The sequence below is a fragment of the Microtus ochrogaster genome, chromosome 1 (genome assembly GCF_000317375.1).
Source record: "Microtus ochrogaster isolate Prairie Vole_2 chromosome 1, MicOch1.0, whole genome shotgun sequence".
Taxonomy (NCBI): domain Eukaryota; kingdom Metazoa; phylum Chordata; class Mammalia; order Rodentia; family Cricetidae; genus Microtus; species Microtus ochrogaster.
Genome location: NC_022009.1, coordinates 3,947,301 through 3,972,851, shown reverse-complemented (window position 1 = coordinate 3,972,851; position 25,551 = coordinate 3,947,301). Strand labels below are relative to the sequence as shown.

The 25,551-nt window shown below is 37.1% G+C and overlaps 1 protein-coding gene across 1 annotated transcript in view; it reads right to left on the bottom strand.

Annotated features, from left to right (window-relative positions):
- Togaram1 (TOG array regulator of axonemal microtubules 1) overlaps positions 1-25,551 on the bottom strand; it is a 67,149-nt gene that overhangs the window by 19,576 nt on the left and 22,022 nt on the right. The window contains exons 3-12 of the mRNA XM_013349067.2: positions 23,934-24,230; positions 21,985-22,247; positions 21,078-21,316; positions 17,968-18,065; positions 13,518-13,613; positions 10,175-10,350; positions 7,114-7,267; positions 5,135-5,288; positions 2,661-2,766; positions 2,044-2,279 (exon numbers count right to left, since the gene is read on the bottom strand). Coding sequence (XP_013204521.1) covers positions 2,044-2,279; positions 2,661-2,766; positions 5,135-5,288; positions 7,114-7,267; positions 10,175-10,350; positions 13,518-13,613; positions 17,968-18,065; positions 21,078-21,316; positions 21,985-22,247; positions 23,934-24,230 — 1,819 coding nt within the window. The remainder of the gene's footprint in view (positions 1-2,043; positions 2,280-2,660; positions 2,767-5,134; positions 5,289-7,113; positions 7,268-10,174; positions 10,351-13,517; positions 13,614-17,967; positions 18,066-21,077; positions 21,317-21,984; positions 22,248-23,933; positions 24,231-25,551) is intronic.

Here is a 25,551-nt window from a genome sequence, read left to right as displayed (position 1 = left end):
GCCTGTCCTGGAACTTGCTCTGTAGACCAGGCTGGCCTCGAACTCACAGAGATCCGCCTGCCTCTGCCTCCCGAGTGCTGGGATTAAAGGCGTGCGTCACCATCGCCCGGTTCTTTGGTGAATTTTAGTTTGGTTGACCTATCAAAAGACTTGAATAGGACAATGAACTTGCACACTGGTACTGAACCAAGACCTTTCTGGCCTTTCATTTCCTTTTAGTGTTTCTCTTCTGAAGTTAGGGGTAGCAACATTAAGTGCATTTGCTACTTAACAGTTTCTTGATAAACTGTTCCCTTTATTTACAATTCTGTATTAATCATTATCCCTTCTGGTTAGTTTTGATTTGAATGCAGTTGGTATCAAAACAGCTACACTAGCTTGATTCTGGCTTACATTCGCTTAAGATGTTGACATCCATGTTTTGCCTCTCAGTTGGTATCTTTCCCAGTGAGGTGTGCGCTTCCTATGAACAGGTATGGATTTGGTTTTTAATTTTGTCAGTTGGTCTGCTTCTTTCATTTTTATTTAGTATTTATTTTGAGGCAGGTTTTTGCTATATAGCTCTAGTTAACCAGTACCTTGTTAGACAGGCCAGGATGATTTCTAACTCAGACGTCTGCCTGCTTCTGCCATCCAAGTTCTGGGGTTAAAGGTGTACAGCAACACACCCAGCGTGATCTGCATTTGTTAAATGGTGAGTTGAGCCCATTTCTATTTACAGTTCCTATGGAAAGGTTGGCAATTCGCAATGGTTTTTGTGAATTGGCTCTGCGTGGTTGGACTGCTGTTAGTTCTTCTCTTTCTCCCTAATCATATTAGGGGCTTGAGTGCTTACTGTGCCAGCCGTGGTGGGTTTTCTCACGTCATCGACTCCTCTCATGGAATGTGTTCCTCTCAGTACTCACATGAATGAGACTTTCTTTCTTTCCTTAGAGTATAGTATTCCTTGAAGTATTTTCCTCAGTGCTAGTTTGGTTACCATGAATTGCCTTAGTTTTTGCATTATGTTGAAATCTCCACGGTTCTCCATCAGGTTTAAAAGATAACTTCGCCATATATAACAACCAAGGTTGACAATTATTTACTTTTACAGCTTAAAATATATCATTCCACGCTTTCTGGGCTTTGAGTGTTACCAGTGAGAGATTTGATGTTATTCTCATGTGCCTGTCTTTTTAGGTAAGCTGCTGTTTTCCCCTTATAGGCTTGTTTTTGTTGCTATTATTAAAATCATTCTTTTAAGAGTTTGCATGTGGCCGGGCGGTGGTGGCGCACGCCTTTAATCCCAGCACTCGGGAGGCAGAGGCAGGAGGATCTCTGTGAGTTCGAGACCAGCCTGGTCTACAGAGCTAGTTCCAGGACAGGCTCCAAAACCACAGAGAAACCCTGTCTCGAAAAACCAAAAAAAAAAAAAAGAGCTTGCATGTGGGTATGTATGCTGTGTGAAGTGTGGAGGTCAGAGGACCATGGTGAGATGGTGAGAACTGTTTGCATCTTGCACCATGTAGGTTCTGAGGATCAAACAAAGGTCATCAGGCATGGTGGCAAGAGGCTTTTGTCAGCTGAGCCCTCTTGCCAGCCCCTTCCTCATAGCTTTTAATACTGTTTTCCTGTTTCGCATTTTGGACAATACTTTTATTAGCATTTATCAACTATACATAATAATGGGGTTCATGACAACTTTTTACATCTTGTCTATGATTCATTATGGAGAGGTTTCTCTCGATCATGTCTATTTGAAGTTGTAAATGCCTTTATGTTGTGAGTTGTATTTCCATACCAGGCTCAGAGGCAGCTTCTAGCCTGCCATCTTACCCTAAAGAAGTGATAAAGATGACTGACAACAGTTAAACTTTACTTAGCTCCAGATTTTGAACAAATGTAATATTAAAAAAACAAATTTATGGCTCTTTTCCTGTTTAACATATGATTTTTTTTATCATGGAAAAATTATTTTTGCAAAATTTGCTTTTATCCTCACTGTGCACAGAAGTATAATTTGATTTTTAGTTTAAGGGTATTTCAAGATTATTTTCACATTACCTTTGTCCTCCATTGATAAGAGCAATGACTGCACGTGCAGGAGTGACATTATTAACCATAGCTCTCAATGCCTTGTCCACATCTTCTCTTATGAATGTGTTAGACTCTCCAGCCTTGTGCAGCAAAGCTCTTACTGCAGTATCTAGCTCTTGATCCATGCTCTTCCTCAGATACGTGAAAAGATCACTTAGACACACCACAGCAGCACGCGACACCCCAGACCGTAAATTTTTCACCTGAAAAACAACTTTGAAACGTGAACTTCCCCCCACATGTTGTCAGAAATGCAGCAACGTCACTCTGGAATGAGTAAGACATCTCATTATCTGACATTAAAGTAAGATATCTGATTAATGTGAACTTGCTCTGTAAAAGCTTTGCCTCCCCAGTGTTGGGATTAAAGGCTTGCATCACCATACCTGGTCATGATTATGCATTATTATATATCCTCCACATCAATATCAAATAACTTTTCAAATATTACAAATTAAGAAAGCTCTACTTCAAATATAAATACACTCAAAAATGTAGTACAGAACTGTCTAAACAGTTTGAAACTCAAATAAGTGTATGTAAATTTCTAATTAAACAACACTCAATTTATCTGAAAACATTACCTCTTGAACTACTGCAAAGTTTGTTTCGTGCAACTTTGTGTTCAACAAGTCAGAGTGGAAAGCAGCTAAGCATCGGATAAAATTCAGTCCCTCCATCTTCTTCTCCCTATGGACAGACAAATGACAAAATCATCTTTCAAATGGGATTTAATTAAAACAGAATCGCAAATGTTTTTTGGGGGGGAGGGAGCAATGAGGAAACAATTATTTCCTTAATAGTTAGTAATCTTAAAAATCCAAATAAATAACTTTTTTCTTTTTTCTTTTGGTTTTTCTAGACAGAGTTTCTCTGTGTAGTCCTGGATGTCCTGGAACTTGCTCTGTAGACCAGGCTGGCCCCGAACACAGAGATCTGCCTGTTTCTGCCTCCTGAATGCTGGGATTAGAGGTGTGTGCCACCTCCACCACCACAAATAACTTTTAATAGCAAAAACCAACATAAGAGTCAAGCTAAGGTATTATTTCAGTAAAAGTACCATCTTCTTTCTGGAAAGTAGAGACAAATAACAAATGAAAGTTAAGAAAAATAGTGAGAAAAAGGCTAGCTGTTAGCTCGTTAGTGAGGGAACAAGTCAAAGGCAAGAGTTGATGGTTTTCTTTCCTTTGTTTTGAGGGGGCGGGGTAGGGGGATTCGACATAAGGTTTCTCTGTCCTCAAATTAAAAGAGATCCGCCTGCCTCTGCCTTCCAAGTGCTGGGATTAAAGGCGTGCATCACTACCAGCCAGCTAGATTTGATGGTTTTCATCTTGTAGGTACAGAGAATGGGAAGTATGGAAGAACTTTAGCTGGTAATGCTGCTCTGTTCATTGTGTGTACTATCTGTGAGCATGGGCATATGCCATGCTATGTGTGTGGAGGTCAAAGGGTTCTCTGGAAGTGCTGCTAGTGTTCAACCTCTGAGCCATCTTTCAAGCCCAGACTTATTTTATATATAAGCGTGTATATGTACACCTGTGAGTGCAGGTGCCTACAGAGTCCAGAAGAGTGTGTCAGATCCCAGGGAGCTGCAGTTACAGTTGACTGTATTCTACCACATGGATACTGGAAATCACAACCAAGTCTCTACAATAGCAAACAAGTGTTCTAAAAAAAAAGATCCATCTCTCTAGCCCTACACATTTTTAAATTCATTTTTTTTTTGTCTTTTGCTTGTGTTTTTTAAGGACAAGGAATTATACAGTCTAGGCTGCCTCAAACTCATTATGTAGCAGGGTCTGGCTTTGAACTCCTGACTTTCCTGCTTCTACTTCCTGGATTACAGGAATGCACCACCTCAACATCTCTAACATACAACAGCAGAGTTGAGTACTCAAAACAGAGACATCTGTTATCTAAAAATATGCGCTCTCTGACTCCTTACAAGAAATGATGGCTAAGGAAAGACTGCCCCTGATTAAACAATGGTAGCTTAAGCAGGGCGGTGGTGGCGCACGCCTTTAATCCCAGCACTTGGGAGGCACAGGCAGGCGGATCTCTGTGAGTTCGAGGCCAGCCTGGTCTACAAGAGCAAGTTCAAGTACAGGCTCCAAAGCTACACAGTGAAAACCTGTCTCAAAAAGCAAACAAATGAACAAAAAAAGTAGCTTAGAGAACACCAGAGAACTTAATTCCATAGTACTCCTAAAGGAAAACAGAATAAAAGAATCACAAGGTATTACAGCAGGAAAAGAATCAAGAGACTGATTGTTCTAAGGCAAAGTAAAAAGTTTTCCAAGAGGAGAGACCAAGAAATGAATAGTGTAGAATTAGCAAAATAGTGACCGTGTAGTTTTAGTGAAAGGATTCCTAATTGAAAGTCAATTAAAGAAGATTAAGAAGGTGAACATAGGGTAAAAACTAAAGTTAATGGGTCACCCTTTTTTTTTTGAGAACATTCAGTTTAAGGAGAAAGTAGAAATGGGGAAATGCATACAGCTTATGGAGATTTATTTTGAAATTAGAAATATATGTTATAGCACACTTTTGGCATGGGGGTTTACTGGGGATTGGTTTACGAACCAAGGGCCTGGCACATGTCAAGCATATGTGTTACCACTGAGCAATACCCCAAGTTCAACAGCCCAGCTTGATGTTGATGAGCACACTCTAGCAGAGGCAAAAGGGATGATGAAGTGTAGAAGGAACTAGAGTAGAAAATGAGAAAAAAAAAGCAGCCAGCAGATACTCCAGCACAAACACTGCCAAGTATATATAGCATTTGGTATTTTCAATGATCCCAATACTGCAATTGTTTCTAAGTTGCTTATTATACATTATATTTCAAGTGAATTATGAGATATACAGTCTAATGCCAAAGGTTTTGCATAACTCATAATAAAGCTAAAATAGTCTTTATGGTATATAAGTTAAAACATAACTGTTAATATATCTGAGGCATAAGTAGCAACATTAATAAGTTCAAAAGAGTCAGCTGCCTAAGAACTAAAATAATCTCAATGATACAGGGATAGCATTAAGAACGGTGTTGACTTACCAGTCCTCATCAGCTAGAAGCCGTAAGGCTTCTGTCAGGGCTATTTCTGGTTTGGAAAACGGTCGTAATTCCAATGAATCCATTATCTCTGGACTATGAGTGACAGAAGACATTCTTTCTTTATACTGTGGAATGACTCCGGGAGATGTTTCACCTAAAACAAAACATTAAATAAGGCAACAAAGAACCTTTACATAAAGGATATAAACACACTCAACTATAGATGTTAAATGAGTATTTCCTCATATAACATTAGTAGCTTTCGTTTGTTAAAACAAAAACTTTGCAATAACTTCAAATCACATCTATTTAAAACTATATCTTTTATATTAATTTTTTTCATATAAAATCATTCTTTTCTCATATAAAATACTACAACTGGAATATCCTGGTGAGACTGACAATTTCAATAACTAAGAGTGACACAGAGCAACTGAGTTGTAGCATTAGCAACATAAGGAAGATGTACATCCAAAACTATATATATATATATGTCTGTGAACATATGTGTATATATGTGCACACATAGTGCTTGAGAGGCAAGAAATGACCATCAGATCCTTTGGAACTGAAGTCACAGACAGTTGTGAGCTGCTGTGGGATGCTGGAATGAACCACGTCATCTAGCCAGTGCTTTTAATCACTAAGCCATCTCTCTAGCTTTCTCCCTGGCTTTTATAAGATTAAAATATAGTGAAATTACTTGAGAATATTGATAGCTAAACTCCACAAATGCCTATTTTAACAGGTTGTAGGGTGATGACTTTAGGTAGTAAATTTACATACCAACACCTCCCATCTGATTAGCTCTATTCACATAGGATTTCAAGAAGAGTTCTGCACTTCTTGCATATGCTAGACCTTTTTATTTTTAAGAAAATTTTGTGCACAATTATATTTATACATTAATTTTCTTCTATTTCTTGATATGCACTTTAAACTCAACATAAATTTAAGAATGAAAATACAGTCTACAAAGTTTAGTTTAACAAAAGTAATTAAGAAATACTACTTAATGTTTACCAAAGCTCACAAAACAGTTCAATTTAACCTATTCTTTTTTGCTAGTTTGTTCTATACCCAAGAACTATCCATTGGTCTTAAAGGCATCTCAGGAGATGACTCTCAATAACGTACTTGGCCTGATTTCTATCCCTAGGACCTATGGAAAAAGATGGATGTAGCAGTACAGGCCTCTGATCTCAGCCCTGTAGAGGCAAAGAGAAAAGAATCCCCACAGCTGTGGCCAACTATTGTAGCTGACTCTCTATGATCCAGGTTCAGTCAAGACTTCAACTCAAAAAACAAGGTAGAAAATGACTTCAATGTCAACCTATGACCTGCATAAACCCATACACAAGTACATGAATACAAACACCTAAGTGCACACACCTGAACATGAAGACACACACACACACGCACATGAACACTCAAAAGCTATGCCCCAGAATTCATGGCACCTACTCTTGCCTAAGTGTAAAAAAAATAGTAAAAAAAATACTGAAGGACAAATAGAATAGATGGTCAATAGTGACTTACTCTTTTTAATTACATTTATTCTTGTGTACACACACCATGGTACACTTTTGGAGGGCAAAGTATTACCTGTGAGAGTTGCTTCTCACCTTTCATTATGTCATCAGGTTTGGCAACATTTGCCTTTACCCTCTGAGCTAGCTCATTAGCCTTAGAGAGACTTTTGATCAAGATCTAACACAGACTCCACTATCTCAATGACCTCAACTATAGAAAGTGAAAGAGGGGTATCTCCAGTGAGTATAGAAGGGACTGTTAAGTCAACCTGGATATAAAAAAAATCTAGATACTCACATATATAAAAAACTGAAGCCTGTTTCCAGTTCTTCGAGCTAATCAAAGGCAGAATCATCTACTATCCATCTATTCCACCGTTCTCTGTTACAACTGTATTGGACCTCATGCACCCACATTAAATAACAAGCATTCATAACATTACTTACTTTCAGATGTCATTTTCTCAGTTCCTGTATGTTTTATTCGTTCCCAGGGATTCAGCTCTTTCCTTTCACAATCTTTAGCATCAAAAAGCTCTTGTTCTTCTTTTCTCTTTTGTCTCATCTTGTCATAAGTAGATTTTGCAATAGAAACTTTAGTCTGCATGAAGAAGTTGAAATGTCTGTGCTGTGGAATAACCCTTCTGCACACTATGAAAATGTGTTGCTCTGATTGTTAACAAAAAGCTGATTGGCTGGTAATAAGGCAGAATTTTGGGGGCAGAGAGAAAGCTAGGAAGAAGGGCAAAGTCTGAGAAGTTGAGAGAGATGCAAAAAGAGGCAAGATGAATATGCATACAGTGTTGAACGAAGGTGCCGTCAAGTGGCAGAGAGTAGATAAGAAATATGAGTTAATTAAAAATTTAAGAGTTAGCTAGTAACAAGCCTGAGCTAGTGACTGAGCATTTAAAATTAATACAAAGCCTCCATGGTTATTTGGGAGTGACTGCTGAGCCACAGAGAAACTCTACCTACATATGGCATTTAGACTTAAATTCAAAGATTTCTTTCTAAAGAAAAAAAGGGGGATATAATATAGAAATAATAAAACGGTAGATTATCAAATGTACCCTAATCTAAAAGACAATAATCTCAAATAATCTCAAAATATTTTACATTGGTATGGATTTTGGTTTAAAGTTAATTTTGTTATACTGTATGTATGTTTCTACTCTTGTTTAGGGTATTGTGTTTATGCAGTTCATTTAAAATGTAATATGTAATTAAGAAATAAAGATTAATAGTCATCTATAATAGTCAAACTTATAGTCAGTCACATCAGGTATGTTTTTAGGGTCATACACGGATATACTTAGATAGTCTTCAAACACTTCAAATTCCTACAGAATATGACATTTAATATGTTTAATAACCTAAGGCTTTTCGTGACAGTGAGACACATCTGCTCCTGAGAGCACCAATTTACTTCAAAAGAGAATAAAGGGCATTGAAGAAACTCCATATGGGGTTGTTTTCTTTATGGCAAAAGCTGGCCATTTGGGCAAAGAAACTGCCCTTGCAGTTTACCATCCAAACTGGACCAGCAGGATGCAAAAAAAGCAACTAACAAACTTTTTCAGTCCTTCAAAATTCCCTGCTTCTCAGAGATGTCTGTCAAATATACTATGTCTGTAGGCCAAAGTTAGAAGCCCCAGCGAAGAACTTTGGGTAATTGTCCAGGCAGCCAGATGTCCCTGTCGTTAAGTAACATTTTACCCTTCTGGGATCTTTGATGGAGTTAAAGACTAAAAAATTAAACTTACAGTTTTCCTTAGTTATGATAAAAAGTAAATTAGGTATAAACTTTAGACTCACAAAGATAAATAATAGAGTATTTTCTCTAATTCTGCAAAATATAAATGGACTTGATATTATAATTTTTACTTGATAACTGCTTTTGTTATATATAATTTTACTATGTTAAAGTTAAAACCTTCTTTTTTTAATTAGACAAAAAGCAGGAAACACTATGGAGTAATCCTCTGTACACTGTGAAAAGATGTTGCTCTCATTGTTAAAAAAAAAAGCTGATTGGCCAATATCTGGACAGGATTTGGGGACAGAGACAAATGGCTGAGAAGAAAGCCAGAGTCTGAAGAGTCAAGAGAGACACATAAAGAAGCAATATGAATGTGCTGTGTTGAAAGAAGGGACCTCCACATGACAGAGGGTAGATAAGATATATGGATTAATTTAAAATGTAAGAGTTAGTAATAGGCCTGAGCTATCAGATGATCATTTATAATTAATAATAAGTCTCTGAGTGGTTATTTAGAACTGGCTGGTAGGAGAGAAAAGTCTGCTTACATATCTGGAAGTATTCAGAAAGTTTAACATTTAAAATATCTTTATCTTAGAAAATTGTGTGTGTGTGTGTGTGTGTGTGTGTGTGCATAAAGAGAAAGAGATTCAGAAGCACGCTAAATGTCTATATAAAGCAAATGATACTTTTTCTTTTGAGACAGGTTAGTCTTGGCCTCCTATAGCCCAGTTTGGCCTTGGTCTCTCTATGTAGTTGTATTACTGTGAACTCATGGTTCTTCTGCCCTTTCTTCTAAAGTGCCAGAACTACCAGTATACATATCTGATCCTAGACCAACTACACGGTTTTCAATCCTTCTTTTAGAACTCCCGAAATCTGAAAGAATTATATAGTGCAGATATCCAACAAAATTCATGCTTAAGAGTATCAGTCTGTCACTGTTGGAATATATACACTCACAACCATAGTACATAAAGCACAGGTTCAGCATAAAATATATATATTACATTATATATTATAACATATAATATATATATTGTACATTAGGTTCTGCATAAAACATATTACATATTATGTTATATACTATATATTTACATATTGTATATCAATAACTTAAGTGATTAAAAATCAGAAATTTCAATTACCTAAAATTTTAATCAAGTGCGGAGACAGCTCTGTAGATAAAGAGTATGTTATTCAACTTTACTGTTCAAATGGTGGTGACACACATTTTTAATCCTAGCACTCCAGAAAAAGAGACATATAGATTTCTATGAGTTCAAGGCTAGTATGGTCTACAAAGTGAGTTCTAGGACAGCCAGAGCTGTTACATAGAGAAACCCTGTCTCAAAAAGCAAAAAAACCCAAAAACAACAACAAAAAAGAGTGTGCTGTTCAAGCTTGCTGAAGTCAAATAAAGCCAGATATTGTGCTATATGCATCTATAACTCCAGTTCTCCTACAGCAAGATGGGAAGAAGAAACAGGAGAATCCCCAGAGGCTGTGCAACAGCTAGCCTGGCTTACACAGCGCAGTGACAGAGGTGCTCCTTAAAATAAGGTGTAAATTGCAGACCGACACACAAAGCTATGCTCTGGCTTCCACATCAGCATGTGCATGCATGTGCGCACGCAGACAGACACACACACAAAATAAAATTAAAGTTGCTAATTAAAAGATGTTTGCTATCCCACAGATCACATAAAGAAAATAACAATATAGCTAAAGATTAGTAGAGAACCTTACATCTTTGTCATTTTCAACATCAAGATATGACGGGGTATTTTGTGGGACTGCTCTTCCATAAATCCCTGAGGGCGGTTCAATGCTTGGTTTCACTGAGAATGTATCCTCATGTTCCAAAGAGGATATCACTGGTTGGTTGCAAGTTGCTGGTACTGAATTTGGATTTACAAATACACCTGCAATCAACCAAACAACAAGCAATTATAGTCTCTGTAATGGCATACCAGGTAACAAATTTTAAAGTTTTTCATTTAACACATGGTAAAACATGTTAAATAATCATGAAGTATACAAACAAATATCCCACCCATGTAAGAAGACAGCTGTTCATGAAGATATAGGTCAAAATTGGACTTTTAAGTGAGGTTCAAGGGAAGACTCATAAGACTGCTGTAAACTAGGTGTTTAAGATTATTTTTAAGAGCACAACTTTAAACTGGGATTTGTTTACACAAGGAAGAAAGGGAAGCATAAGTCCTGAGGTAGGGACATTTATATAGAAATCTGGACAAGTAAAATATGTCCATGGATATAAGTTGTGGTTGTTTGAATGAGAATGGCCCCCATTGGTTAATAAATTTTGATGTGTGGTCACAAGGGAGTGTTGCTATTTGAAAGAATTAGGGGGTGTGGCTTTGTGGGAGGAAGTATGTCACTGGGTGAGGGATGTGAGGCTTTAAAAGCCTATGCTAAACCTAGAGTCTCTCTCTTCTTCCTGCCTGCAGATCAGGATGAAGAACTCTCAGTTCTTTCTCCAGCACCATGCCTTCATGTTGCCATGCTTCTCACCATGATGATAATAGACTAAATCTCTGAAACTGTAAGCCAGTTCCAATGAAATGCTTTCCTTTATAAGAGTTGCCTTGCTCATGGTGTCTCTTCACAGAAATGGAACACTGACCAAGACACAAGAGAAATTGAAATTACAGACTAAATCTTCAAAATAGCCTAGAGGTAATTTGAAGAGGGTATTTAATGAGATTATCAAGCAAATTATTTGCAATGAAATCTATTTCTTAATACTGAACAAAAAGATGCATTCCTAACTTGTTATGCCATGTTTGGCTTATCCCTGGGAGGCCTGCCCTTTTCTGAAGAGAAATGGAGGAGTGTGGATTAGGGGAAAATGGGAGTGGGGGTACTGAGGACGAAGGGAAAATTTTGGTGAGGATATAATATATGAGAAGAAAACAAACAAATAAATAAAGGGTGCCTTCCTTGTTGTTTATCTTGCTACATCTTAGCTTCTCAGAGAAGAAGAGCAACTTCAGAGCACCACGTTCACTCCACTCTGCTTCCTGACCGCACACACAGTACATAAGTGACGATGGCTACAACACCTAAACATTACAACCCAAGCTGGCAACAGAACTTGGTAGTATAATCCACATGGTAATTTTGCGAGCAGGCAAAAAGTAAGAGATAAAGGGCCTTGATTGTGTCAAGATTCCAGAAAATTCGGTATCCAAGTAGTATGTGACAGGAATAGGTTCCATGCAGGCAGCTCCTTGAGAGGCTGCTGAATGAAACTGGGTTCTCCACAGTCTCAGGCATTTGAACACTTGCTCCCCACTTACTGATACTACTTGGGGAGATCTTGGAGGTAAGGCCTTGCTGGAGAAGTATGCCACTAGGAGGGCCAGCTTAGAGGGTTCATAGCCTTGCCTACTTCCTATTTGCTGTCTCTGCTTCCTGATTCTACCACCATGCCTGCCACTTGCTGTCATGCCTTCCTACCATGGTGGAATGCTATCTTCCATAGTCTCTGCTTCTGTTTCTGCCTCTTTGAGTTCCTGCCTTGACTTCTCTTCATGATGGACCTGTAACCCTTTCTTTTCCCAAGTCAGTTTTATCACGGTACTAGGTACCACGGGACAAGCTATGAATACGAAGGCTAATTTGTAATGAAGATTGTATAATGTTAGGGATCCCAGCACCACAGGATTATTTTTTTGAGGAATGCATATGTTTTATGTATGCATAGAGTGGAGTTGGCCTAAGAAGAAGGCAATGTGTTGCAAGTGGCAGAGTTGGAAAGATAGGGCTACTCAAAGCCAATGGCCTAGATATTGTGATCACAAGCCACAGATGTCAGACACGTAGCTGCATGATTTGGTGACAACTGTGTTGGGTTTTTGTCTTGCTTTGGTTCCATCTTTCCTTGGCTTCATTACTCCCTGTTGAAATGGGAATGTTTACTTTGTGTCATTGTATATTAAAGTATGCAACATGGTTTTTATCTTATTTTAAAATTTATCCTTTTTTACTGGGTTCATGCTAACAGACTGCCTTCAGTCTCAGAAGAGATTCTGAACTTCTTAATGGTAGGACTACTGGAATTTTGTTAGTTGGAATAAATATATTTTGTATTATGAGATGATCATGAACCTATCAGGCCAAAGGTGGAATGTTATGATTTAAAGTGATGTGTTTGAGCTGGGCAGTGGTAGCACATGCCTTTTATCCCAGCACTCAGGAAGCAGAGGCAGGCAGATCTTTGTGAGTTCGATGCCAGTCTGGTCTACAAGAGCTACTTCCAGGACAGGCTCTAAAGCTACAGAGAAACCCTGTCTTGAAAAACCAAAAATAAATAAATAAATAAATAAATAAATAAATAAATACCCATAAAGTGATGTGTTTGAATGTCAAACTGACAAGGGGTGGACTTGTGATAGTAAATCTACTCGACTGAAATTATGATCATCTTGGAAACAATACCTCCAGAGAAGTCTAACAGAGGGATGATGCACCCTGAGGTGAGTGGGCTGACTAGAGAGCAGACAGTGAGTTGGGCAGGAGATTCGTCTTTCTGTTCTCCTTACTGCAGATACACTGGGAGCAGCCAGCTCACACTGCCACCATCACGACTCCCCACCACAATGACCTGTATAATCTCAACTCAGGGGCCAAATTCAACTCTTCATCCCTTACGTAGCTTTTTGTGAAATATGAGAAAAGTAACTAAGACGGCATTTAAGAAAAAGAAAATATTTAAAGATAATTTTGTTTCTTCAAGGTCACCTTGCATCTCTGAAATATATAACAAGGGCTCACTTTGAATTTTCGTTAGAAATAAGAAATTTCACATTAAGTTACATTAATTGCTACACTGATAAAACCTATTTGACATTAAACTATAATATAGTTATTATAGACATCCCTAAGCTGCCTTACAAGTATCTAACTACTTCTGAAAGTTACTAAGATGAATGCCCCATGGTTTCATTAATGGGCAAAAATATAAAATTAAGTATTCACTTTAAGTTATTTCTACTTAATGTTGACCAGTATTGCTTATGCATAGAAAATGCCTAAATTTAAAAGCTAGACAACTTAGAAATACCTTTTCCAACAATTACTACTGAGTCTTCTGATAAGGTATTTGTAGATGTGAAGTCAAAATTGGAAATCTGCTGTAAATTTGATGACCTTGTAAATCCTAAAAGAAAAAGAAAAAGGAATGAAAAAAAGAAACAAAGACAAGAAAGGCAAAACGGCACATTAAAAAGCACCCACTGTGGTATATTTTAGGATGTTATATAGCCTTTAAAAATTGAAAATTTATTTCATAACAAATCCAAATCAATCAATTCGATGAATATTTAAAATTAGAATACCCCCTAGCTACCACAGAGATCAACAACGAAACAGAAATTTTCCTTCCCTTGAGGAGCTTACACAGGCCAGGTTGAAGAAGAGAGAAACATACAATCATAGAATCATCACGCGATCATCATCAGAAGCAGTGAAAGTGGAGAACATAATTCAAGCCCCAGAACAGAAGAGGTCAATCTCAAGCCAAAGCATAATTTTCTAGGCTAAATTGGGTTACTTCCACACACAAATAAGTCACATCCTAACACGCGACTGCCTCCCCATCTGTGATTTAAGATGATCAGGAGTAATGAAGCCCAGAGGTTCCTCCCTCCTTTTCCTTTTGGTCATTGTTTTTGAGGCAGGGTCTTACTATGTAGCCCAGGGTAGCCTCAAATGTCTGAGCATCCTGCCTCTGCCTCCTGAGTGCTGAGACTGCAGTGTGCACCACCATGCCCAGCTTAAATGTTGGTCTTAGCAGGTTCACAGCTGTCACATGCAAAAGGAAAAAAAGGCAGCTTTTTACTTAATGAACTCACAATGTACCCCAGGCTGGCCTTAGAGTCAGGGTAATTCTCCAGTCACAAGCTCCCAAACGCTGAGACTACAAGTAGGAACTAGTGTGCTGGCTAAGAAATTATTTTAAATGCAACTACCATAGAGTAACTTGGGAAATGGACAAAGCACTCACCTGATGTTCTGTTCACTACTGCAGTTTTAAAATACAACAGTTAAGGAGCTTCGATACCAAGAAGTTCTAGTAAGGAAAGGACTTTCCTGCTGCTACATCTGGACTCCATGGCTGACATCCACACAGACATTTATTCACATGACTGCTCTCACTCTGAGTGAAGAAATGTCTTACAGAAAATCTGTTTGCGTGTATGTACCTGCAAGCTCTTGGGGTAAAGCCCAGGGAATCCCAATTTTAACTAATATTTTGTCCTTTGCATCGGCTCCTTTAGACAAGAGCATAGACCATAAATCCTAAAAAGTTATTTCAGAGAAAACCTATCAATAGAAAATGGTAAGTTGAAAACCTTAAAGTTAAGAATTCTTAGTTATTTTTCTTGGTATGTTTAGAGAAGATTCTGACTTAGATATATGGAATATTAAAAATTAATTGTCATGAAATTTACAAACCTTTTGTATGCTTATGTCTTGGGGGTTCCTTATTTTGTATTTTTAAAGCACTAGGTGAAATGTCATGTGACCTATCATCTTCAAAATCACCACATCCAAACCCATAGTTCATACGTTGACCAATTATGCTTACACTGGATGTTGTAATCCCTATAAAATAAAATACATATTTATTTAAATAATTTAGGTAATATTTACAATAGGTGTATATCTCTCTTCTAAGTCTATTTTGCTGATTACACTTTTGAAAAGATCAGCAACATCATTGAAAATTATGCTAGTAGCCGGGCGGTGGTGGCGCACGCCTTTAATCCCAGCACTCGGGAGGCAGAGGCAGGCAGATCTCTGTGAGTTCGAGACCAGCCTGGTCTACAAGAGCTAGTTCCAGGACAGGCTCCAAAACCACAGAGAAACCCTGTCTCGAAAAACAAAAACAAAAACAAAAAAAAAGAAAATTATGCTAGTAATTTTTCAAGTTTTACCATATTTTAAACTATGTAACTTTCAATGAAATAAAAAATGTAATGCTTGAAAGAGTTAACCAAATAATTGTATGTTATAGTTGATGTGGGGGTGGACACTTGTAATTCTAGCATCCAAGAATTAGATGTAGGAGGATCAGAAGTCTGAAGTGAGCCTAGACTACATAAAAAGTTCAAGGACAACTAGGGCTACAAAAAACAAACAAACAAACAAACAAAAAAAACCCCCAAGAACTTAACTGATTAAATTAATAAATAACATCCTTAACTTGTCAAAAGAAAGAAAATAAATTCCCAATGTTAAAACAGTGGATTAAGGGGTCTGTGTTCTTCACACCTTTCTCTTCTGCACCCATGTGATGGGTGTCTCCTGGTTTGGCTAATGAGACAGTTAATTCCTTTAAGAACTCTGTATCATACTCAGCAGACTGTAGGCTTTGCCCTGCCACTTAACTGCTGAGAGACTCTGGGAAGACATTTAATGTATGTAAAATGGGAAGAAGAGTAGAAACTTAACCAGAACTGTCACGTGAATTAAATGTAGGAAATAGAGAGCTAGACATAGAGGTATGTGCTTTAAAAGTCCTCATGCCTGGGAGGCAGAGGCAGGAGGAGCACAGTGAGTTCGAGGTCAGCACAGGCTATTGGTAAGTTCAAGGTCAGCCTGGTCTACACAGTGAAACCTTGTTTATATCCCCATCCCTGCAAGAAGAGGAAGAAGAAAGAAGGAAGGAGGAAAGAAAAAAAGAAAAAGAGAAAGCATAAAGAACTTAGTACATTGCCAAGCATATTGCAAATACTCAAATAGTATTAGATCTCTAATAAAAAATAAAATATAACACTATTATGTCCTTTTAATAAGTAAGAAAGAATTTAGTCAACATTTGAATGTTTAAACTGTCTATACTTATACTAATATTTTATCACTACCAGAGTTACATAATGTTGATTAAATAAAAATTCCTATTCAATACATTTGCATCACTGCCCATTTTCATACCTAGCTACATTTTAAACCAGAAAGCAGTAAGAATATACTTCATTTTTAAATAATGAAATACTTGGGGCTGGAGAGACGGCTCAGAGGTTAAGAGTACTTAGTGCTCTTCTAAAGGACTCCGGCTCAATTCCCAGCACCCATATGGCAGCTCACAATTGTTTTTAACTCCAGTTCCAGGGGATCCAACACTCTCACACAGACATACATGCAGGCAAAATACCAATGCACATAAAATAAAAATAAATGAATCATTAATAATACAATACTTTAATGAAAACAAAATAATTGAAAAGTGCTAGCTACTGGAAGCTGGGCTAGGAAAACAGTAGACAAAGATTTTAGCTAAGTTCATCAAGTTTAAAGAAGTATCTCTTCTAAGTGCTTACACATACATGGCCCTACCTTAGATCCCCAATACCACATAAGACTGGCATGGTGGCCTTATAGCACATAAAACACTAACACTTGTGAGATAAGAGCAGGAGAAACAGATGCTCAAGACCATGCTTCCTTACACAGCAAGTGAAGACCACCTGGCTACATGAGACCTTCTCTCAAAAAATAAAACAACAACCTCATTTTAAATTATAACAGCCTTACAGAAGGAACTGATACTCTTAAAAATTCTTGGTCTTAACAGTTAATCTAGATATGGGTGGAAGATACTGGCTTTAGGTGGTATTGTCAAACTAACATTTGACACTAACAGTATAAGAAAATCAGGAAATTCAGTGCTATTTACAGTAACAGTTGTAAAACTCTATGAAGAAACAGCTGTGGGAAAGGTGTGCTGTCTTTAGCATTTTTATACCATTTCTGTATTTAACTTTGATCTTGTCCATGTAAACCAATACTAGCTAACTAGTCTTAGCTAATCGTACCTAAATAACATACATACTTCCTTACTTGTCTTCTGTGATACCCAATGTTCACAAACTATGTATCAGAATTACTAAGTGAGCTTTGAAAATGGTGACAGTCAGATTTCAATGCACTGCAATTAAATAAAAATATTTTTTATTCTGGTTTTCTGAGATAGGGTTTTCCTGTGTAACTCTGGCTGTCTTGGAACTCACTTTGCAGACTAGGCTGGCCTCAACTCACAGAGATCTGCCTGCCTCTGCCTCCTAAGTGCTGGGATTAAAGGCATATGATACCACCACCCAGCTAAATAAAAATGTTTTGTGGAGGAGCCTGGGAAATCAATGACGGAGTCAAGTAAACATATTTCTTTCAAAACTAGAGCCATATTCACTCTCATTAGAATGGCTGTTTAATGAGTTATGGTTAACGGCAAATTGGTAAGTACAAAACCTAAATCTAAAATGCATTTTTGCCGGGCGGTGGTGGCGCACGCCTTTAATCCCAGCACTCGGGAGACAGAGGCAGGTGGATCTCTGTGAGTTCTAGGCCAGTCTGGTCTACAAGAGCTAGTCCCAGGACAGGAACCAAAACCACAGAGAAACCTTGTCGCAAAAAAAAATAAAATAAAATAAATAAAATGTATTTTCATCACTTTTTATATTACAAATCAACCATATTCTTAAGAAAGCATATTTATAAAAACAAGATACCCGCACTAGGAGTCTGTTCAGCAGCATGGGAGATTTTCTTTGCAGAACCAAGTCTTGTTGAGCAAGGTTTTGATCCAAATGTTGGAAATATGTCTGACCTAATGAAACAAAGTAAATTGAATAAACATTTACAATTGAGAGCTGTGCAACACTTATATCACTCATTGTACATTCTTTTCACTAACACATTAGGATACCAGAATAGCCAGAAAACAAGAATGAAAAATTATGGCTAAAAATCTTTTGTTGTTGCTTGTGGGGCTGTTTTGCTTTGACTTTGAGACTAGTCTTGGCTGTAGTAGAACCCATTATACGGACTCACAGAGTTCTGTTTGTCTCTGCCTCCCAAGTGAGGGAATCAAATTTGTATACCACCAAGGCTAGGAAGCAGATCTAAGTTATCTCCTAAAACACTACACACATGTAATCTACTGTTACATAGACAGAAACAGACAAGACTGTATTATCAACAGGAGCAACAGCTGAGTTTGTAAATGCCACTTTCTTAAAACTATTTTTTTGCTCTACCATCTAGATATTATGAAGACCCACGGGCCTTGCTTAACAAAGAAAGCAAGCTTTCACCATTAAAGAATATTAAATCCTACAGCAAAGAAACCCAGTAAATATTATAATATAATGAGTGACAAGACATTTTATAAAGCAACACAATTTACTAGCTAGCTACCACGTATATTTTCCAATGTCCTTAGTAAAAAATGAGCTTTAACTAATTTTTTTTAATATTTACTTTGTATATGCAAAAGTATATGTGTATATGTGTGTGTAAGTAATAAGTGTGTAGCAGTGTGCAAGTGAAGGTCAGGAATCATTTCTTTCCTTCTACCATGAGGTTCCTGGAGCTCAAACGTGGGTCATCAGGTTTGGTGGTAAAGCACCTTTGCCCAGAGAACCATCTTGATGGATCACTTTGAAGCTCTGGAAAGAGCCATTTCTCTAGACTACTAGAAATATACAATCATACTGAACATATTTTAGTTGGATGAAAGAAAAAGCTTCATTCAAGAAAGATGGTTTTCAACAGTTTCACTTTCAGCTCACTGAGAGATGACTTGTCTTAGGAGGTAGTAATGTTCTTTATCCATGACTCTTGAGGCAAGAAACAAGCTGGTTAAGAATAACTATTATAGACTTGGGAAGCCGAGGCAGGCGAATTCCAAGGGTAAGGCCATCCTAAATTATATAGCAGACTAGAAAACGTGGCTAAACCATTAAACGGAAAACCCATAAAAGGGCTGCAGATGCAGTCAGCGATGCCGTGCTTGCCTGGCATCTGCAAGGCCCTGTTCAATCCTCAGATCACTGACATTCCCCCAGGAGAATGTATTTCAAAGCAGTGAAACTCATGGTAGAAATCTTAAATTCATTAAAGGTAATAAGTCGATTCCCATCTTAAAGAGTTCGATACTTAGGGCAAGAGAGATGACTCAGCAGTTAAGAGCACTGGCTGCTCTTCCGGAGGAACCAGTTCAATTCCCAGCATCCACATGGCAGCTCACAACTGTCTGTAACTCCAGTTCCAGGAGATCTGACATCACCATTTGCACGCCAATTTGCATAAAATAAATTTAAATAAATTATTAAAAGGCATTCAATACTTGAAGAAAGTAACTCTGTGAGGCAAAAGGAGAAATATATAATTCTAAATGTTACAAATACAAAATGAACTTCTCTTCCCACTGGCTTTAAATTTTTAACATTGTATTGCAACTGAAGGAGTTACAATTCAAAATTTCACCTTTGTCAAAGAAGGCCATTAGGTTTAATAGGGAATATATTACATGTGTAATGCTCATTGTAAGCTGTTTCTTTGTTAAAGTCATTCTTGATCAATTATGTAAATATATTCCAATATTCTATAGAGGAGGGAACAATTAAGGCATTTCCAGGGATGAAATGTTTCCAAGTATAAGTTATGATTTAAGTTAAAAATGTGAAGGAAAAAACCATAAAAGACAAACCCCTAAAATGGAACATAAAAATTCGGTTAAATTCTATAATTGCTGAAATAAAACATCACCTCTCTTTTAATTAGGCAGTCTTTACCCCATTTGTGAGAGGTTTATTAAATTCATTAAATTGAAGATAATTTTAAAAATGTACTTCTGATAGCTCTATATTAACAAGGATCCAAATAAAGCCAAAAGAAAACAAAACAAAAAAGGTTTCACATCAAATTTTAGCAAGAATAAGCAGCAGTCATAACTTTCACATCACCAATGGGAGTATAAAATTACACCACTATTTAGAGAAGCTATTTAGCAATTATTTAACTATATATATATATGTACCCATAATGGCAACTCTACTATGAACTTTCAGTCCCAGATAAAGGGAAACTTCAAATTCTACAAGGTCACAGAAATGTCCAGAGTCCAGGAGGAGGTGACTTTTTCAGAGCAGAGGCTTTCTGGGGAGTTGGTGTGAGAAAGACAGGACTTGAACCCCAGCAGTACTATGTAGGCAGGCCCTCTCCTCACTAGGATACTGAACTACCAGTATGGAGTGCCAAGATTTATGAAGTTATAGCAGTAAGATATTAGAAATAATGCAGCAATAGCTGGGAAGAACTTACTCATGAACTAGAGTGAATTCATGACAAGTTAAAATTAAAAAAAAAACAAAACACCATAATGGGCCAAAAAGCAAAGAGCATTAGAGTAAACATTAGGAAAACAACTGGCATTTGACACAAGGCCCATGATAATTAGGAGCTAAATTACCGGGACAGTCACATTCCCTTTCCATCCGTATTCCACTAGAGGTAAACAGGAGGTGTATGTGTAAACTGCCACACTGTATCTTAAAGCTATTTAAATTCTTTGTTTCATTTTTAACAGGGTCTTAATATATATAGGTCTATCTAGCCACACCTTGCTAAATAAATAGACCATGCTAATCAAACACACAGAGATCTGCCTGTTTCTGCCTTCCCAGTGCTAGGATTAAAGGTGTGTACCACCATTACCTGCTTTATTTAAACACTTTAAGAAGTAAACATTAAATGGCTTTAAGTCTTTTCCAGATACAGTGCTTTAGGTCTAGATCACAATTATAGGTGACTATTAACATGTCAGAAAATAAAGTACATTATTCTCTTCCCCTGGGGAGTTGTAGAGAGAGAAGAGGTCAACGACTCTTGGCTATAAACTCCACTTTCACTGTAAGAGCTGACGTTTGGAGAGGACGATCGGGACGGGGAGTCCGTGGTCAGCTCAAGCTTCAGCGCAGAGTCGGGACTGTCGATATCGGAAGTGCTGCTACTGCCACTCAGCTTTGCTCTTTTCTTAGCTGCACTGTTACGAAGGGACCTAAGAGAGCTCTGCATCTAAGAAAAGGAAAGAAAACAACTCATAAGGTTAAATTCATATACATATAAAAGAAAGAGGTATCCTTAGATTTTTTTGAACTTCATTAACTTTGCCAAGCTAGCCAATCCTCAGTACAAACAAAATGGATGCTAATACGTGCACAGAATAAAAACTAGATTCATTGCTTGGTAATAAACAACTTACTAGGCAGTGAGCTGCTGTGAAGACAACTCCCCCCTATTACTTACTAACCATGACATTTTTGGTAAACAGCAATGACAGACTATTGTATGAATTCAATTAATATTGAATCAGTGGCTCTCAAAGTAGAAAGCACAGATTACAAGTGAGAAAAGCTAATCAGCTCTATAGCTCCTTACATTCTGGAGATGTAACAGGAGTAAGTCATTTTGTAGACTATGAAATTCACCTAAAACCTGCAAGGGCTATACCTCAAAGTAATGGATCTCTAAAAAGTTATGGAACTTCTAAACTGAGCAACAAGTGAGTTATATTACCAGACCTCAAACTAAATTATTTTTATACGTAAGGAAAACTTATGTATAAAAAGTACCATTTTCCCTCATGCAGCAAGTATGTATGTGTGTGTATGTATATAAAGATACAGATATATATCAGAATATTAAAGGGGTTTTTAATGATTAAAAATGATATGGGTTCTCACCTCTTCTTGATCCAGATCTTTATCCCTGAAATTCAATTCTGAAAGATCAATTGTAAGACTATCTTTTTCACTTTTCCAAATATCATCAGGCTGTTTCTTTTTGTGTCCCACTGTGCTCAAGTCAGCTTTATCAGGCAAAAGGCTTATTCCTCTTGGTATGGGAGGGACAGGCTTAGTCCCGTTTAGGCCTCTCCGGGAAGAAGGTGATCTCACCAAGGCAGGTGTAAGTTGAACTGGCGTATTTTTTTCTTGAAAATTTTCTCCTATATGAAAAATATGTATTTTATTTTCTCTTATTTTCAGAGGAAGTAAGTTTGAGTCATAAGTATTTAGAATATAGTATTTTTAAATTAAAAAGTACATTATCGGGGCTGGAGAGATGGCTCAGAGGGTAAGAGCGCTGGCTGCTCTTCCAGAGGTCCCGAGTTCAATTCCCAGCAACCACATGGTGGCTCACAACCATCTGTACATTGTATGCTTAATAAATAAATAAATAAATCTTTAAAAAAAAAAAAGTACATTATCTATTGTGAAATATTTGTATACTGTGTGAAAATGTATTGCTGTGATTAGTATAATAAAAAGCTGAACAGTCAATAGCTAGGAAGGAGGTATAGGCGGGACTTCTGGGCAAAGCAAGCTCTGGGAAGAAGAAAAGTAGAATCACCAGCCAGAGTGGAGAGAAAACAGTAGGTGCAAGATAGAAGAGAGGTAAGGTCACGTGGCAGAATGTATATTAATATAAACGGGTTAATTTAAGTTATAAGAGCTAGTTGAGACAGCCTAAACTACAGGCTGGCAGTTCCGACAAGAAAGTACTACTGTGATTATCTTATATTAGAAACAGACTTATGTAAAATAAGATGAAACAAAACATCAATGTTCCCTAATAAATATAGCAAAAACAAGCATATGAAATCCTGGCCTATTACATAAAAATACTATGAACTAAGCTGCATTTTCAATCATCATGACTAATATTTGCTAATGATAAAAATCTATAATAAGCCAGGAAGCCTATATTTTTGGTTTGCTTTAACTCTAAAAGCGGTACTTCAGGGACTGGTGTGTGTGGAGCAGCACTGGCCACTGGGGAGAACAAGCTGAGCACACACACACATTTGAGATTCTGGGAACAAAATCGGCACTTCACGTAGAGCGAGGGCAACGGCTCTACCACTGTGTTATACCCACAGGTTGAAGTCTTGGTTTTCAATAGGATATTTGATCTTATAGGGAAAACAAAGAAGAAATTAGTAACCGGATGTGAAGGATCAGTGCGAGGGGAATGTTGCGATGAAATAGGCTGAGTATGAAAGCATCGAGCTTATTATAAACTGAACTCTAGCTGTGTGGGTATCTCAAAAGGAGAATATCTTATATTACAGGTTGAGGATAGGAAAGCATGTAGGAAATATAAGGAACACCTTTTAATAGTCTCATTTGGAAACTGGATTTGTCTGATTGCTAATATCATGATTGTATGATATTAATATCATGACTTTATATGAGTAGCATACTATTAAGAGGTAATATTTCAGCAAATAAGAGAATTTTTTACAATAATTTTAGCAAATAATAAACATTTAATGAATATAAAATACATGAATATATATTATAGTAAAATATAAATGATACTTTTATTGTAATGATAAAAATTTGCCAGTAGGCCCTTACGCAATATGTTCCTTTCTACTATAAAGCATTATTACTGAGTTCTGAAAAAGCATTTAAAGTGGCAATATAAGTCAAGAAATGGTCATTTCAAATAAATTTTAGTTATTTACTGTCTATTAAATACATTGTTAAATACTTTCCCAAATATTTGTAGGTCAAAAGAAAATATAGTTAGCCAGGTTTTAAAATCTAACATTATATATTAACTTCAAAGCATGAATTCAAACATAAATAGGCATAAATAAAGCACCAATCTTTGCCATCATTCCTACCTGTAGGGTCAGATGATTTCTGATTGACAAGTTTTTTCTGTGGACTTGGCTTTGATAGTCCTTCAAAGCTTTTAAGAGGCCAAGAATTTGAGAAACTAATGGAATTATCTTGAGATTTTTTTGGAGATACAGAAAGAGGATATGTGTGCTTTGGACTAGCTCGAGGAGATGAGAGGGGATAGGATGGAAGGATAAAGGGTCCTGGGCTTGCACTTGAACCAGAGTATGAAGAAGTTCGTTCTGTTTGACTACCAAACGTTTGCTGAGTCTTATTGCCAAAATTTAGGCTAGCGTATACTGTAACAAAACAAACAGAATATGTTATTTACAACTACACACCGGCTCAGAGTTCAAAGGCTCCTCCCTTTTTACATTCAGATTCCTTCACACAGCATTTATGACTTTGTGTGGTGTCAGGCATACACATAATTTTGAGCACTAATACTTCATACCTTTGAATCCAAAGCTTTCTTATCCTACTGAAAAAATTCTACTCTATTTGTAAAGTTATTTTCTTCTTGTAATTTTATAAAATTGTATCTATGTAAGCATATTTATTTCAAATACATACATTAAGAGAATTTTTAGTGAATTATTTTCATTATAATTTTGATGGAGATATTCTGCATCAACACATACTTGAGTATTTGTCTACTGTACCTTTTCCACACTTTATCTTCTCTCAACTTACTTTTGATGCCTTTTAAATACTGACTTTTAAAAAGTGTGTGACATTTAGTATTTACCACAGGGTCTTTCACACACACACACACACACACACACACACACACACACACACACACTCTCTCTCTCTCTCTCTTCTCTCTCTCTCTCTCTCTCTGTCTCTCTCTCTCTTTCTCTCTCTCTCTCAACGGCACTTCAGAGGGAAAAGCCCCCGACGGCATTGGTTTATTTCCTTAGTGCACACACATGCTCTGGTCCTCAGCTGCTCTCGGTTCCACAGCAATAGTGGCAGTCAAACAGAGGAATCGCCCTCTCTCTGCTTTGTCAACACTTGCATTACAGGTGCCCTGTCCTGGGTTTGGCATTTACGTGGGGGCTAGAGATTGCAAGCAAAGATCCTTATGCTGGCAAGGCAAGTACCTCCACAACTGGGTCATTTTTCCAGTTCCATCACTATAATTTAAATGGTAAGTTTTCCTTATTTATGTTGGTAGCAGCTATTGATAAGTCTGATTTAATTCTATCATCTTGTCTTTAGGCACTATTTTTGTCCCATCTTTTCTTTTGTTTGTTGTGAAGTTGCCTTCAAACTCACTATACAGTTTATGCTGGCACTGAATTTCCTAATCCTCCTAACTCCACCTTCCTAGTGCTGGAATTAAAGGCATGTGAAAAACAGGCACAGTTTTTTGTTTATTTGTTTGTTTTTTTAAATAATTGTTCTTGGGATGGAACCCAGAGTTTGTCTTAGGCAAGCAGTGTTCTAATAAGGTACCAATTTTCACAGCTACTTGTCAGCACACAAGCCGTGTATACCCTTGTATATATGTATGTATGTGTGTGTATAAATATATAGTATACTCTTATATCTCTACATTTATTCTCCTTGTATATATGTGTATAAATATATAGTATACTCTTATATCTCTACATT